We start from the raw sequence: 16,420 nt of genomic DNA, 5'->3' as shown, positions 1-16,420 counted from the left end.
AACAAGTCCCCCAATTAAGGATACAGCAGATAATTACCTCTACTTCCATCATGCCGGCTTAACTGGTTCCTGGCCTTACAAGTTAAATATGTTTTTATGATTATTATGACTACTACTACTACTACTAGATTTACTTCTTTATTTTCCCTCTCCATACTCTTGACTTTGTAATTGGAAGGAAAATATATTTTTGCATGTGCACCTTTTACTTCCTGTGGTTTTTTCCTATAGGTTTTTTTTTTTTTTTTTAAACCAAAACTTTATTAGGGTGTCATATAAGACTTGCTTATGCTCAATATTGCCCTGAAATAAAATGAAAAAAACAACAACATTTTAACAGACAAATCAGTTCTTTTTTGTATCATTTGTACCAGCTACACAGCATACTTCTTTTCTATAAATATTATTTTATCTTTTCTTACCTAAACTTCTCATATGTCTGAGAAATGTAGTTGTTCATTGGCGTCATATGTGCATTCTCGCCCTCAAACAGCTTATTGGCAGCAGCATGCTGTAGCATCTTTGCAACAGAACCCAGGTTCCGACGCTGGTCTACGTGAAGCTGCCCTCCTGCTGACATATCGATGATGTCGAAGCCATCGGGGGCCACGATGGCTGGGTTCATGAAGCGATAGTACAGCAGGTTTCCTACAATCTGTCATAAATAGAAAAGAATGCATCATTAAAATCTTTTGTAAAATAAAATTGCAGTGTGCTTACAATAAAGCATGCAGAGAGAACTGTCTAAACAGAATCTGAACACACCGTACTGTAAATGAAAAAAACTAAGAAATATGGATATATCCGAGGGCTTCTACCTTCATCAGCTCATCCTCAGAGGCATCTGGAAACTTTTCATGGAGGCTGTTCTTCAGAACTTTTGCTATGTATCTCATGCCATAACTACATGCAAAACAAAAAGCATTGATGGGACGTGAAACACAAAACAACGTGCATGTATGAATTATAGGACAACTGATATAGCAAGCTCATGACAGGAAAACTAGAAAACGTATTTGAAGCATTGCAACTTGCATTATTACGTTTGAGTATTGTCTCTCTTTATATGTATACTTACATAACATTAGCAACTTCTAGTGGTATACACAGTCTTCAACAGTTTGGGAATTTTTTTTTTTTTTTAATTAAAGAAATAATCAAAAGATGAATATGTATGTTACAATCACAAATTTAATAACACAAAGTAATAACCATGTCCCAACAGGAAGCTGAAACCTCAACAACCAGAATGAGATGCCAAAGCATATGATCGTATGCGGTACAGCCCTTTTTTAGTCACATTGTTCTCATTATAATATTCATTAATAATGTAAAAACAACTAAAGAGGAGAGAGACAAATAACAGGATGAGAAAATAGAATAAAATTGCTAGATAAAAAAATAAAAAATAATTGCACAGAGAGAAAATGTTTTTCTATCCTCCAATTACTTTCCCTGAATTATTACCTACACCACATTTAAATAACCCAGCTGCACTTTGAAAGCAGCTAGACTCTCAAAACATATTGAAGTTTTAACATTTTTACAAAAAGGTATTATTTATTGTATTGCCTTGTATTAGACTGCATTATACTGCAATGCATTATTTTTGTGCAACCCTGTATAACAGAAAGAAACTATATTCCTCTTCTTGGATAACTTTGTTAGAACACTTTGAATGAAAAATGTCAAAACACATTTTATTCTTACAAATAAGCTGGTTTAAAAAGCAGAAAATGACAGTCAATTAAATAATACTGTCCACTAAGCTCAGTTATTGACAAGGACAGCACAGAAAACAGAAAGGATAAGTGTACATTGACACTTAACAGGTCCTAAAACTTACGGGATATTATCCAGTGAGGACACAATGGAGTTCAAGACCTTATCTGTAGCAGAGCGTAGAGCCAGACTGGATGCCTCCAGCCGGTTGCGTACTTCCTCATGTGACATGGCCTGCTCGGGAGTCACTTCATAAGGCAGCTTGCTGATGGACAAAAACAGTGGGAGAGTTTAAGGCTCATTGTTGTTGGTTTTCGTGGTGGTGGTTTTTATGCATTTTCCACACTAGGTAACAATTCTGTATTTTTTAGATTATTGCGAAATAATTTTTAAAGCATATAATAAACTGATTTGCTACAATAAATGTAATGTCAGGATCCCTGGTGTTGGTCATGTCAGCACAATGGGAAAAGAAAAGACACCTAAACCTTTTAATGCTTTGGAAAACGTTAGCCAAGTATATTAAAGCTATAGATAATGGTACACAACATGCAAAACTACCTGTAGGCCTTAAAGAGAAAATCGTTTTGGTAATAAAATAATACAAATGAACCCATACAACTAACATAAAAATGTCAACACAACTGACCACTGGGCACATCATATACATCTGATCCTACATAGCAAACCTTGGACCATATCAATGTATTCCTACCTGGCCTCTCCAGTAGCCGTCTCTAGCTGGTTGACCCAGGCTTTATACACGTCCACTGGGTTGGTGTTGATGCCCAAACTCTTGTCCTCTATGATGTCTTTGACCACTGGTGCCAGCAGCTGCCTGAGTGTGTTGTGGCCACGTGCACCTCTGTTGAAGCTCACCACCATCTTAATGACTGTTGGGTTCCCTGTCACTATGTCCTGGATCTGGTCCACCTTAGAACTGAGACAGATGGAAAAGATGGTACAGTTGATCAGTACTGTCCGCCAAACATACAAAACGTTGAGTACATAGGTTTTAGGAATTCCACACTAATCACAAGGATCCTATAGTCTTTATGTAGCTGTAATGCATTAAATCCAACAGTGACTTAATATTATGGCACAGCATTGATTAAAACCGCAACGCTCACTTGATTTCCTCCTCTAGAGCTGTCTTGAAGAGTTTGAGCAGCAGATATTCCTCTCTCTGGTTAGAGGCGTAGTTGTACAAGGTGAAGACCACAGTGTCCATAAACTTAGTGGACTTGTTTTGAGGCATCTGGAAGATCAGCTTTGCCAGGTAAGGTGGATTGGTCTAAAGTGGAGGGAAAGAAAAGGAGTAGCATGAAATGTGTCTGAAACTGCACCTTGACATCCTATTAAACCTTTAAACTGAATAGATGCAAGTAGTAGTTTAAGACATAATTGTCTATCACCTGCAGCAAGTAAAAGAGATGTTGGTAGGCCTCGAGTTTCCTTCTTTTGCCTTTACTTAGACCCTTGATACCCAGTCTGTCTCCTGTGGTCAAGTCCTCATTACTCTTCTTGTTCTTCATTTTCTTATTATGGGACACAACATCCTTTTCAAAGAAATAAACACCAAATGAGTTACGCAACCAAACTGGACAGAGAAATTTAATAACAGGTACAGTGAGTGTTACTGTAGGAACCTTTGCCTAAAACGTAAGCTATAAATGGCGTCAACCAACATAAAATCATGGTATACCTTTCCTTTCCTTGTACAAATAAAAGCAAGGGTTGCCAACCTGCAGAGTGATTCTGTTCTTCACAAGCAGTCCAATCTTTATGTCCATCAGGTTTAAGTCTTTCTCCATCTGCTGATTGGAGCGAATATTGGTGACCACTTCTTCCCTAAGCCGTGTCACTTCCTGCTCTTCCTGAAGGTCCAGGGGGCTTTGCTCCAACAAGTGAACAAACTTGCGCACCACTGACAGAGGAGGATCCTTGGCCCCAGCTAAGATTTGGCATATAAGAAAGTCAGCTAAAGCACTTGTCTTTCATACATTCACACACATGAAATAACTTTTTTTGTTATAATTTCCCCCAGCAAGTATTAAATTTGCTCTTCATATTTCGCTATTCAATTATTGCCATTTTACATTTTTGTTGGTTATTCTTATATTTGACAGTTTAAATTTAATTTATATATTATATTTTGTCTGTTGTTATGTATACAGTCAACTGTTTTGTTGTTGTGAAACAATGACAATAAAGACTATTCTACATTTATATTGTATTCTGTGGCCTGGGCAATACAAAAAAAAAAAAAAAAAATCTTAGAATGTTTGGGCAAATACCTTAATATCAATATATATGTATCAAAATGCTGTGACTTTAATTTAGGAATGTAATAGCAACTTTCAGACGATTCACATATACACGCGGAGGAACATTTGGAAAAAGAAAATCATAAGTAATGCGAGTATGATGAATAAATTAGTAGAGCATACAGACCAATACACTTAAAACATAGTGACACCTAAATTTAATGCATTCTTTAAACCAGGAAAATACTCATTGAAACTAATGTTGAAATATGCACATAATCAAAATCAATCCCAATATTGATATTACATCAGTAAAACTGCTGCAGGAGTGTAAAATGCCTTTTTGACTCACTTAGGGTTCTGTAATCATCTCTGGCTTTGTTGGCCTTTAGAAAAGCCTGGATTTTCACAATTTCTTTTTCCTAAACACACAGATAACAGTGAGTCTAACACGGTATGGAACAAACAACACATATCCAAAAGATGCTGCTCAGTAATGTAGTTTAATGTAGTGTTACTCACATGATCTTTGAAGAACCGCAACCTCTGATTGTATTTACGTTTGGCTTTCCACATTTTCACCACAGACTGGATCTAAAACACCAGGGTTTTATGTCAGGTCTTTGATATACGACAGCTGTGTTATTTCGGTTAGGTACATGCAAATTATAAAATGTTTACAAATGCCAGCTACGATTTTAGTTTCTGGCGGATCATTTTTCAGAGACTGGTGATAAAGCACTCATTTACAAGAAAGGGGTGCATAGCTTAAGAGTTGTCTAGTCATTCAATAACTATACTTTTTACCAGATCATTTTCATAAAAAGGAAAACATTACCTTTACAACAGAAGCAACATTTTTCTGAAGCAAATTCATCCTGTCTTTGTACATTTTCTTCTGTTTATAACCTTTCCAGGAGGCCTGCAAAAAAAAAAAAAAAATGCTTGAATGCTACAAGTTGTGTTTTACTTGGGTAGTCAATTTTCTAAGGTTTGTCTTTGAGGTGTCACTGCTCTAAATAATATTTACGTGCTTTTTGGGGTTTGGATTTGTTAATCGGATTCCTCACATCAAATCACTAGTCACAGTTCACTACCTGCAATTTAACGACATGTGGTTCTGCTGGCGTAGATACTCCATTCTCTGGACGTGCTTTTTCCTGACCAGGTACCCTCTAATCCTTGCCTGCAGCTGGGTCACCATTGATTCATTGGCCATCCATAGTTGTTCCCTGTTATATTCTGCAGTCAAACAGCTGACAACACTCTAGGGGGAAAAAGGCATGTTTTAAAAATTGTTTCAAGTTGAGAAGAAAAAAAAAAGCTTCTATAGTGGAAACATTTTCTGGTCAAATTGAGAGAAGGAAATCATCCCACCATTGGGATACAAGTATTTTAACACAAGATCACATAACAGCAGGGTGGTACCTGGATTTCATCTTTACTGAGCTGGCCACCCTTGTGTTCAAATCCTTCTGGCTCCTCCCAGGTGCCCTGTCCAGTCTCCAGGTTATAGTAATAGTCATATCTGTCCTTGATGTTATGTTTTACCCACACACTATCAGTGCCGCCTGGAGGAAAGCAAAAAGTGACCCTTTAGACACAGTCAGACAACGTCATATTGAAACCCAAATCTAAAAATTTGGGTGACTTCTTACTGTATGTATCAATTTCTTAAACACTGAGCTTCCTATTTTGTTGTACTTGTACTGTGTAGTAAGTCAAGTTACCTTTAGAAGAACTGTTAGTTTGTCTCTGCGCCAGTTCAGCCTGGTATGTGTCAGCACATTCAGGGAGCACCGCTCTCAGTCCTGCTCTGGGAACTTGCAAAGCCTGTAGTGTATTCTGAGAGTCCCCCTCGGCCACTATCACGTTAATATCAGCAACTGCTCCAGCCACTAGCAACGTAAACAAGATTGGACATAATGAACAGTTGTTGAGTCAAATATGAGAACAGCGCAGTAACCGCAAAGTAAAAAAGTGAGTAAGGGATCATCCACAACAAGAGCAAGAACATCCCAAACCACAATATTGTGCCCTATACTGACATTATTAACATAAAGGCTACCTATCTACCTATCTTGTTAGTTTTATAAAATAATGAATAGTTAAAAATAGTCTTTGAGCCATAAACATTAAATGATACGTTTTATATATTTATATTTTAATATCAATATCTATAATAAATGACAAAAAAGCTGAACTGCCACATGGCAGAGCAGGTCTAAAAGAAAATATCTGCAGAAAAGGAAAAATAAATACGGTCACACGCCTACATGTAATCAAAATGCAAATATTGTTTATTCATGGTTTGGGTCATTGTGCTCTTTAAATGAAAACCTTGTGTTGGCACACTATCAACCTTGCAACAAAGTAATCAAGTAAGTAGGAGGAGCTGTAGTCTAGTGAAAGCTAAAAGAAAAAGCTACTGTATAAGAGATGCATGCTAATCTAAATTATAATGCACATCCTCTGGACAATCAGAATCTAGTACTCAATCAGCTCATTGTATGATCAAAATTAACCAAACCTGAATCAACTATTGTTTAATTAGTTATGTTATGGATAAGTGAATTTAAACTCTGGGAACATACATTTGAGAGCCTCCTCTTCATCCTGATTGGCTGTATGTATGGCCTCTTGGATTTGGTCCAGCCACAGTACTGCAGACTCGTCTCCAGAGCTCTATAAATCGGGTGAAAGCACAATATGACTTCTATTCTTTTCTATTAGTAGAGTAACCTCAGACACACAAGGCATTGTTCATGCGTAGTCGCACAATACTAACTTGATATGAAATTATAAGTCTTTTGAAGCAATTTCAGTCAAAACATTCATCATGTCCAAGGTTAGAAATTCTGGTTATATCAACACGTTAGTATTGTGGAGATTTTGCCATGCGGCAGTAGCACTTTATAGCAACACTGATTACCAACACTACACAAGCTTAGAGCAATGGCAAAGAATAGAAAGTACCATTTCCCCTGTGTCCAGAGGTAAGATCTAAAGAAAAAGAAAAAATGTCAATGGTTGAAAATAGTTATGCTATAAACAAATCCTCACCCCCACTAACTTTGTACTAAAAAAACAAACAAAAAAAAAACAGACCCTGACAATATAACATCACAACAACTACAAAGAATGTTTATTTAGCCTGACTGTTGTATTGCTTCTCAGGCTAATTTTAGAGAACTCTGATGCGGACCGGGGAGTACCTCTGACCACAAGGCTAACAGGAAGGAAGTCACCATTAAAAACACACTGAACAGACTAAAAGCAGCTTTCTTGTTTATATCCGCATCTGACCAATGCTTTCCAGTGGAGGGGTCAGTCCTGCTGCCAAACACAGTTATGTGAAACACAGAACAATTACTATTATAACACATCCACGATCTAATTACAGTACAGATAGTGTTAGAAAATCTGTTTACACAGATGCAGAATCTTACAAAATCCCAAAACATATGTGACTTCTCAATTCCATAACCAGGTTGATCAACACTACAATCACCCTCAAATGACTGCAAAAGCCAAATCACCTTTAATACCAAAACCAAAATAAGCTAACCACATTAAAATAATTATTGTACCAGTAATCAGTGGGATTTGATATGAATCACAGCTGTGGATAAACCATTGGAGAGTGTCCTCCCACCCCAGTGAGTCAATGGTGAGTTACTGACGCAGGCAGAAGGGAATTCAGTTTTCAAGCTTGGACAGGAAACATGCTCACTGCACCGTACAAACAGACAAGGGCCCCACATACAGTACATTAGCGGGAGGCTAGGCTTGAGTACAGACCGTTCTCAGTTCCACTTTTGCGCTGCAGTAATACAAAACAACAAATTTTGCAGATGGAGAACTCCTATACTTTCTGAACAGAAGCAAAAGTGAGAGGGGTGAAGACAAGAAGATCTTTAAAACTCTGGGACACAGACGGGAGGGTGATATGGCCAACCTTGTGCCAGGACTACTCATTTGTTTGATGGCAGTTCAGACCATTCAGCATGATGGTAAGTGTATTAGAATTACTATAAGTTTACCAAAAGGATAAATGCATTTATTTTTACAGCCAGGCTCCAAAATAAGTTATTTATACTTAAAACAAACTTTTTGGTTAAGGTTTCATTTCCCAACTCAAAGTTAAACACAGGTTTAACTATTTTAGTACAGCTGTAAATACATTAAAAACATAAAAAATATTTATTGATGCATCATTTTACGATTGAAATGTTTTCTTTGCAAAAAAAAAAAAAAGGTATACTAGAAAATCTTCAAATGACAGACAACAGATAGCGGGATTAACTACAATTTCTGTTTTAACACTGTTTCAAATGTACTTTTATTATAAAACTAAAGTTGCTTTAATGCCAAAAACATTGTTTTTCTACCCACTTAAAGGAAATAGGACCAAAATTATTATGCCACCTGGCGTGATGCCAAAAACTTTCAAGGGGAGGCTGCACAAACATAATCAAACAAACCAGCTATATCCCAGCACAAACCCTTGGCTGTATGTGAACTCGGAGGACCCAGTGACAGACTATACCACAGGGGTCCTCAGCACCAGGGTCATACCTTCATCATACATCCTGGCTATGCTGGTGGGTATCCCATCCAACGTCTACATTCTGACCTTCCTCCGACTCAAAACAAAGTCCTCGTCCACGGTAGTTCTTCACCTGAACCTGGCCTTGTCCGACCTGCTGCTGCTGCTTTCTCTGGCGCTGCGTGTTCACTACCACCTCAACGGGAATAATTGGATATTTGGGGAAATCTCCTGCCGGTTTATCACAGCCTTGTTTTATGGCAATGTTTATAGTTCTGCTCAAACTATAGCTTGCATCAGTCTGAAGCGCTACCTGGCTGTGGTCAAACCGTTTTTGTACAGAAGGCTGGCTAAGACTACGCTGACAGTGTGGACGTGCTTGGTTGTCTGGTTCCTGTTCAGCGCTGTTATTGTGCCTGAGCTCCTTGTCAGGCAGAGCTACCACGTTACCCAGCTGGGAGTCACCACCTGCCATGATGTACTACCCCTAGACGAAAAATCCCATTCTGTGCTGGTGCCATACAGGCTGATGATGGTTTGTCTGGGCTTCATAGTGCCCTTTCTGATTTGTATCTATGCCCACGTGGCAGTAGTATACCACCTAGGGCAATCTTGTTGTGACTGGAAACCTTTTATCAGGGTCAGCACTCTAGTTTTCATCATCTTTGCGGTGTGTTTTTTGCCAAGTGGAATCCTACATATCGCCCACTATATCCGCCTGTTTTCCGGTGGAGATGACAGATTGTATGGATACTACAGAGTAGCGGTGTGTCTGTGCTGCTTCCACAGTTGTCTGGATCCCTTCCTGTGTATGCTCATTTCAAAGATGGCAGCCTCAGAACTACAATTCATTTCCCTCCGTGGGAAACCTCAGAGGTCAAATGTTATGACGTGAGACTGGATACGTTTGCACAGAAAACACTTCTCTTTGCTGGATCGTTGTTAGGAGCCAGCAGGGAAGCACAAGCCCAGATAAACAATAGGAAAGTTGAAACTGTGAATTTAACAGTGTGATGCTGCAGTCTCCAAAACAACACCAAGCTCTGAAGTTTTAGGAATGTGAGGATCAGGAAGGGAACATTTAGACGGTGAATATACACCGCCTATCATGTCAACCCAGCCGAACGACAGATTGGGAAACTGTTCACAAAAAATTATTTACTCTTTGACTTGTTACAAGTCAGGATTAAGTAATCCCAGTTTTTGATTACATGTGCATATGTACATAAAAGTTATAAACCAACAGTAAGCTATTCAGGTTCATAAAGATGAAGTAATGTAAAATAGAGCCATGTCAGGGATGAGAGGCTGCTTTGCAAATCCAATATAACTAATGATTAGAATGAGATAAAGTTCTGACATGCATTGACAACATTGGTTTATTCAGCAATTAAGGTTTTGTTTTTCATATTTTCCACTTTGAGGATGTGAGAGGCAGAGGGACATTTTTTTAATAAATGCTTTATACATCTTATGATACCTGGCATATTAGTTGCTTGGTATGTTGTAGAACATCATGGTAGTGTTTGGCAGTGGCTGGGTTCACCCCTGTCAACTTGGCCGTAGGCAGTAGCAGGGCTGCCAGTGTCTGCTGATGCTCACCGGAGTTGAGTGCCTCATTGATCTCAGCTATAGCTATGATGCCTGGAAGTAAAAAGACAAGAACCATTTGACACTCAATCCGTCAATGTGTTTCATTTATGTGGCAACAAAACCTTTTCCAAGGTTTGAAACTGATGGCTTAAAAGACTTCAATATCCACAAGCTATACAACGTTAAACATTACCAGAAATATATAAGACTTTCTTACGTTCATGCTCCTCATGGACCTGAATGTTGACTGTGTCGATGCATTTTTGAACATCATTCCAGGTGAGGAACTCTTGGCCCTCGGCAAGAGCCTTGCCTCGTAGTTTGATTAGAGTGTCAGCATACCTGAGGGAGAGGTCCAATGGAGAAGTTCAACAAAGTTTCATGACATTTAATGGACCACTACACATCAGCCCATTCTAGTGTTAGCAAAGTAAAAGTGGAGAGATACCTACAGTAGAGACATATGTAACCTTAAAGGTCCATGACATGAAAATGTAACATTATATGCGTTCCTCCAGCCTGTCTATGCTCCCCCAGTGGTTAGAAATGGTGATAGGTGTACACCGAGACTTGGGTATCCTGCTCTGCCTTTGAAAAAAAATGAAAGCTTAGATGGGCCTATCTGGAATCTTTCCCCCTATGAGGTCATAAGGTGGCAAGGTTACCTCCCCTTTCTCTGCTTTTCCCCACCCAGAGAATTTGGCCCGCCCATGAGAGAGAGACATCATGGCTTTTAAACGAGCAAAGTGGCAGTTAGTCAAGGCCACACCCCCAGCCTTCACCTTGCCCCCATCCTCCCCCTCTCCTCCTCAAAAGCTACAGACTCAGAAATGGCACATACTAAGGAAAGCTCATTGTGGGACTGGCTGTAGTGGCTGTAATTCTGCACCAAGGCTGAATTATGGGAAAGAGACTTCAGATACAGCATTAGTCATGTGGACATGTCATGGGACCTTTAAGACATGTAACTTTTTAATAAAATTAATTTGTTCCTTCTCATTGCTTAATGTATTGCCATACTTCAACGAGACACAGTTGCAAAAACATCAAAACAGTAATGATAAAAGAGAACAAACTCACCACCAGCATCAATAGACATGACAGCAGGGCCATTCGGGGTCTAAGGTTAGAGACAACTCAGCCATTTTACCTGTTTAGGTTGTCTTGGTCCATGTTGGTGAAGCCCAGAGGGGAGTCTGTTAGTTGCTCAATCACAGCCTGGGGGTCTTTGGTGTCCAGCACCTCATTCAGCACTGCCACAGCTGAGAGCATCTCAACAGCTACACTCAGCTCCTCGTGGCTCAAGCCAGACTAAAAACATGCAGTAAAAGGTCTGATTCACATGCATGAAGCGACATTTAACTGCAGTAGACGTATAACAATGACCTCCCGTATACTGTATCAGTATGTTGGTCCACACATGTAAAAGAGTCAAAATTGGAAATAGGATGTCTCACCCGTCCCCCTTGTAGCTGCAAACTGAAAAGCTCAGTCTGATAGAGGTTGGCAGCAGTTTGGTAGACAATTGGAAGTTGCGCCTCAGGGTTCATGAGCTCCGCCGCTGTCTCCACTGCATTGCCAAGACGAATGGCTGTATTGATCCCTGCAACTGCCTTGAGTTCTGGTCAAGAAAATTATCACAGAGAGTCATGTTTTGCAGATAATCCAAGGCAAGACATGTCATTGTTAAAATTACATTTTTCTTCTTTGCCCTAAAATTATATGTTGAAATGCCTTTGGAAACCCCACATTAAAGTTGTATCATGAACTGTACTGTGCAATGAAAAAGTAGAGAGACTCTACATGTGTGCTGTGAGAAGCTAGCTAGTGATTTTGACATATGTGATTTTCAAATGACCAGTGATTATGTGTTAATAAACATCTATGGTAAGTGAAAAATGTGCTTACTTCGTTTCTCTGCCTCAGCAAAGTCATTACAAGAGCTGACAACTCTCTGAATCTCTTCTTTGTCCCCCATCACGGCCCTGCCTCCATCCTGGAACACAAAGATAAGAGTACACTACAGAGATACCACTAAGATCCCATGATTACTCAGCATGTTTTAAAGCAGGGCTGTGGAGGGCAAAGTGTCTGTTGGTGTCCATTCCAACTGAAGTTACGATGATCGATTAGTTTTTCTCTGAAGATGGAGTTTTTATTTTATTCCCTTTCTCTTCTAAAACAGCTGGGTATTTTGGGCAAACCACAGGTTATGATTTTGTTATGATTATGTAGTATGCATACTGCATACTACATTTTGGTCAGATAGGTAATACTGCTAGTATAGTAGAAAATTTCAAATAGAGCCAGTGTATTCACTGCCTGACTAGTGAACGCAGTTTAGCCAGTTTAGAAAGCCAATACTGCAAATATGTATGATTTGTTCCTATTCCACACAACTTCTTTAAACACTTTTATTTGAGTCAATTAATATGTACTGTGGTCTGTAAGTTGCCAACACAGTGAATTTCTATGCCCTCCCCCAATCACTGCTTTTGGTCATTCTATTATTGTACACAGGCTTATTTATTTTATACCCTCAACAAATGACTAAGGGAGAGGAGAAAAAAAAAAGTTAAGAAATTAGAGGTGCTCTGGCTCTTAAGGCGCTGAGTTGGAAACAAATCAGTATACCTTGGATTTATGTTGGCAGTAGGTGGTGAAATGCTCCAGGTACCAGCGACTGTTTGACTCCTCAACACCCAGCAGAGCCAGAGCTTCAAGCCTAAGTGCAGCCAACAGAGCAGCCTCATCCTGGGTCGACACCGCTTGATTCACCTGCCTTTCTGCTGCCTGGACTGGAGACAGGAAAAAACCAAGACACGTAATTTAGGGAAAATGTGTTTTCCTTTCAAAGTCTTTCAGATAAGTACTGAAACAAGCACCTTTTTTATAATTTCTACATTACCATCAAATGCACCAATGCGGTACAAGGAGGTGTTTTTCCATGCAAAAAGGAATGCATTCATGTTCCTTGAAAGCATTTTGGGAAAAAGGAGTAAGTGGCATGTGGGAGGAAAAGTCCTTACTGTTGACTAAGTCAATGCAGCCCTGGATCTCCTGGTGAGTCAGCAGCTCTTCATAAACATCTCTTTCTTCGGTAGCAATCGAGGCACGCTAATTGAAGGAGTCAAAGAAAAATAAATCCATACGTATATACTGTATGAATATTTCATTTTAATTTCAAATAGCTTTGTAATTCATTCCTGGTCCCATTAATTTTCCCCCCACTCATACTGATGATATTGCATATTTTACATATCACATTTTCAGCCATTAAGTGGAAGTGAACGGCTCGTTTGTACAGTATTTGTAAAGAGAATGGGAGTTAAGATGCTGGATGGTGCTGAGGGTTTGTGTTTGGTGAAGTACAGCTGACAATGCAGCCACTGGAATGTGCTGGCAAAGGCTTGTGGAGTCAGTCAGTGCAGGCAAACCCTTTCAAACCTCAGTGTAGATATCTCTTCAGTTGTTATAGTTGTCAGTACATAACACTGCAGTAAGAAACATTGGTTCAGAGCAACACTCAAGTTTAAATTATGTGTATCACTCAAATGTGATCTTCATGTTTTATATTCTTCTATTTTGTCATTTCAGTTCATCAACACCACATTCAGATCAAGACAGAAGTCTAAAGCTGTTTGTGGTCAACCTGAATACATCAACACATGCTGTTAGAACAGACTTTGCAACCCTGTTCCCAACATGGGTGAATACAGGCGTGACATAACATACAGTATCCTAAGTGGAGTCATGTTTTTTTTTTCTATAAGTGATGGCAATTTAATGTCACTGATGTTTAAATTACATTTATGTAACTGAATATCTGACTGTCAATTGGTGAACAGGTGAGCAAGCAGACAAGAGACAAACTAAAACTTTGTTACAAAGACAGTGAAACTCTAATCAAGCCTTCTATATAGGAATACAAAGAAAAGCCATTACTGAACCAAACATTATTATACAAATAAACAATGCCATTGAGACATAGGTCACTGAAGTGTTTGTTAGGCTTCTCACCCTCCCTGAGGACTGATCTTGCTTACGAGCCTTGGCCTGGCTCAGTGTGTCCTGGTAGTCTTGGGCTAGAGCTTCCTGGGTATTCCTCAGCATTGCATTAGGATTATTCAGGGCTCCCATTGTCACAGACGTCTGACCCTTGTCAACCGCCTCATTTATGGCAATTACAGCAGCATGCACTGAGAACAACAGAGTGTTTGTGCCAACATTTTAGTGTTGGCCAAAAAGACATTAGGAAACAACACAAAATTAGTCAGAGATTTAGTGCGTACGTCAGAGGACTTACAGGCAGCTTCATCCACTGAAAGCTCATTGGCCAGGATTCCTCCAATCTTACTGAAAGCTGGCATTTGAATTCCATACTTTTCCAGCTCACTCCTCATGTTACTGATCTCTTCCTCTAAAAGACAGACAGATATAAAGTAATTGCAGGGAAAATTGTGGTGTTACAGAGCATAGCATAACAAAAGCTCAGATATACTGCATGAATTGCTTTATTTTTTGTTTTGGCAATGCATGAACATGATTTTCAAAAGCCATTCAATTCTAAATCTTTTGTTTATTTTTCACAACGGTATGCAATGCAGTTTTTCTGATGATCTGACGTGTTCATCACTGACTGACTGTGTCAATCCTCACAAAAACATTTTCCCAAAAGTTCAATTAAAGTTAGTTAAAATTGCGGGGCGGGGGAACTGTTCAGAAGTGATTGAAAACCCCCCCAAAAAACATGTGACTAAACCCTCAGGCTTACTCAGGACAAGCAAATGTCAAAAACTTTGATGCATGGTGTTTTGTGTATTTGGATATTTTTATGAACTGAAATTTTGGATAATTCAAACATCTAAATCACAGATGTTTACAATTCCAAATGTTTATACAAATTGTCATCAAATCCTATATGCTTGAGAGCACACAACATTAATTTGTGTTTTTTAATTAAACAAGTAAAAAAAAAAAAAAAAACACATGCACTAGGTGCGTGCACATGAGTATTTCAAAAAACCCTGAGGAAACATTTATCCTTCATTTTAAACGCAATTGATAACTTCATTGTTTCTTCTATTTTTCTACAGTAATAGTTGCATTTATACACATTTCTATTTAACGTTTGAGCTTTTATGCTATACAAAGATTTCAGGAGAAGCTTATTTCCTGTTACCTGTGAAGGCCACTTTCCCCAGCAGGTCCTGGATCTGTGGTGCGATGCCCAGTTTGTACAGGTACAAACTGAAATAAACCATAAGATTTAGACCATAACATTTACACACAAAAAAGGACAAGGAAGCATTGAGAAGCTTGAAACATTCTGATGTTGTACAGTCCAATATCATAAAACTAAAACTTCAGTGTTTAGAAAACTCAGGATTGTTGCTCCTGATGGCCTTTAGTTTCCACACATGTCAAACTTACACCACAGGGGGGTAATGTTGACTCACATTACAACAAGCAGATACTGACAGCAGGCAGCTGGCTCAGTGCACTGTGCATTGAAATCAACAAGCATGTGGTTGGAAACTTCATAAAACTTTCATCTTCCCGCGGGTACCTGATAAGTGATAATGAATTATAGATATTTAAAGGCAGGTCTGGCCTCAGCACAGCTTGGAATGGAGCAGCTGTACTAGCTGCTTATTCTGCCCTTTAGTCACAGTGTGTGTGTGTGTGAGAATGTAAACAAGAAATGCACTCTGTCCTTGGGACGCAGAGGTTTTTACACAACTATCTAAACTCCACTTATGAAAGGCTAATGTTTTAACATGCAGGCAGCTGATTCAGTCTGAAATACACACATAGTAACAGCTGATCAGGATTAATGAAGGTGGCTGATTACAAGCCACAGTGGTTACTGACAACCAGCTGACTAGCTTGGAGCAACTAGCTCTCTGCGGATTCCCCTTTTTATTTTCATGTTGTCCTCTTCCTGTTGGACAACAAATTAAACCCTACCACTCTACTACTTTGTCAAAAGTATTTTAAAATGTTTCCCCATTTCATTGTGTTCCATTTCAAATTTCCACCACACTAAATGTGCAGGAGCATCCGGTTCTTTGCCTCCATTCCTGCATTTGTTTGTATCCAGGGAAGCAGAGTATTCACTGGGTCCTTGTGGGACGCAAACTGGACTAGCAGGAAGGAAGAGCACGTGTGTGCATAAGGAGGGAAGGAAACCAATTCTCACAGGACTTGACTGAAACACTACAACAAAGAAAATAATCCAAGCAGTTCACATAACCACTCCCTAAATTTGTGTTTGACTGGACAGGTC

The 16,420-nt window shown here is 39.1% G+C and overlaps 2 protein-coding genes across 2 annotated transcripts in view; one reads left to right on the top strand and one right to left on the bottom strand.

Moving 5' to 3' along the window:
• iqgap2 (IQ motif containing GTPase activating protein 2) overlaps nt 1-16,420 on the bottom strand; it is a 35,404-nt gene that overhangs the window by 6,355 nt on the left and 12,629 nt on the right. Inside the window, 26 exon segments of the mRNA XM_032516167.1 lie at nt 423-655; nt 819-903; nt 1,847-1,987; nt 2,438-2,662; nt 2,853-3,016; nt 3,138-3,281; nt 3,468-3,676; nt 4,342-4,411; nt 4,512-4,583; nt 4,828-4,911; nt 5,087-5,109; nt 5,112-5,256; nt 5,418-5,560; nt 5,720-5,887; nt 6,584-6,674; nt 6,966-6,992; nt 10,019-10,182; nt 10,349-10,473; nt 11,282-11,442; nt 11,589-11,752; nt 12,040-12,127; nt 12,766-12,929; nt 13,161-13,248; nt 14,152-14,330; nt 14,438-14,551; nt 15,314-15,381. Of these exon segments, the coding sequence (XP_032372058.1) occupies nt 423-655; nt 819-903; nt 1,847-1,987; nt 2,438-2,662; nt 2,853-3,016; nt 3,138-3,281; nt 3,468-3,676; nt 4,342-4,411; nt 4,512-4,583; nt 4,828-4,911; nt 5,087-5,109; nt 5,112-5,256; nt 5,418-5,560; nt 5,720-5,887; nt 6,584-6,674; nt 6,966-6,992; nt 10,019-10,182; nt 10,349-10,473; nt 11,282-11,442; nt 11,589-11,752; nt 12,040-12,127; nt 12,766-12,929; nt 13,161-13,248; nt 14,152-14,330; nt 14,438-14,551; nt 15,314-15,381 (3,339 nt within the window).
• f2rl2 (coagulation factor II (thrombin) receptor-like 2) lies at nt 7,733-9,551 on the top strand. Its single transcript, XM_032516180.1, has 2 exons — nt 7,733-8,002; nt 8,391-9,551. The coding sequence occupies exons 1-2, from the start codon at nt 7,939-7,941 to the stop codon at nt 9,431-9,433; spliced, it is 1,107 nt and encodes a 368-aa protein (XP_032372071.1). The 5' UTR covers nt 7,733-7,938; the 3' UTR covers nt 9,434-9,551.

Source organism: Etheostoma spectabile, chromosome 5, assembly GCF_008692095.1.
Source record: "Etheostoma spectabile isolate EspeVRDwgs_2016 chromosome 5, UIUC_Espe_1.0, whole genome shotgun sequence".
NCBI lineage: Eukaryota > Metazoa > Chordata > Actinopteri > Perciformes > Percidae > Etheostoma > Etheostoma spectabile.
Note: the sequence above shows the minus strand (reverse complement) of the source record. Positions and strands in the feature narration are given on the sequence as shown.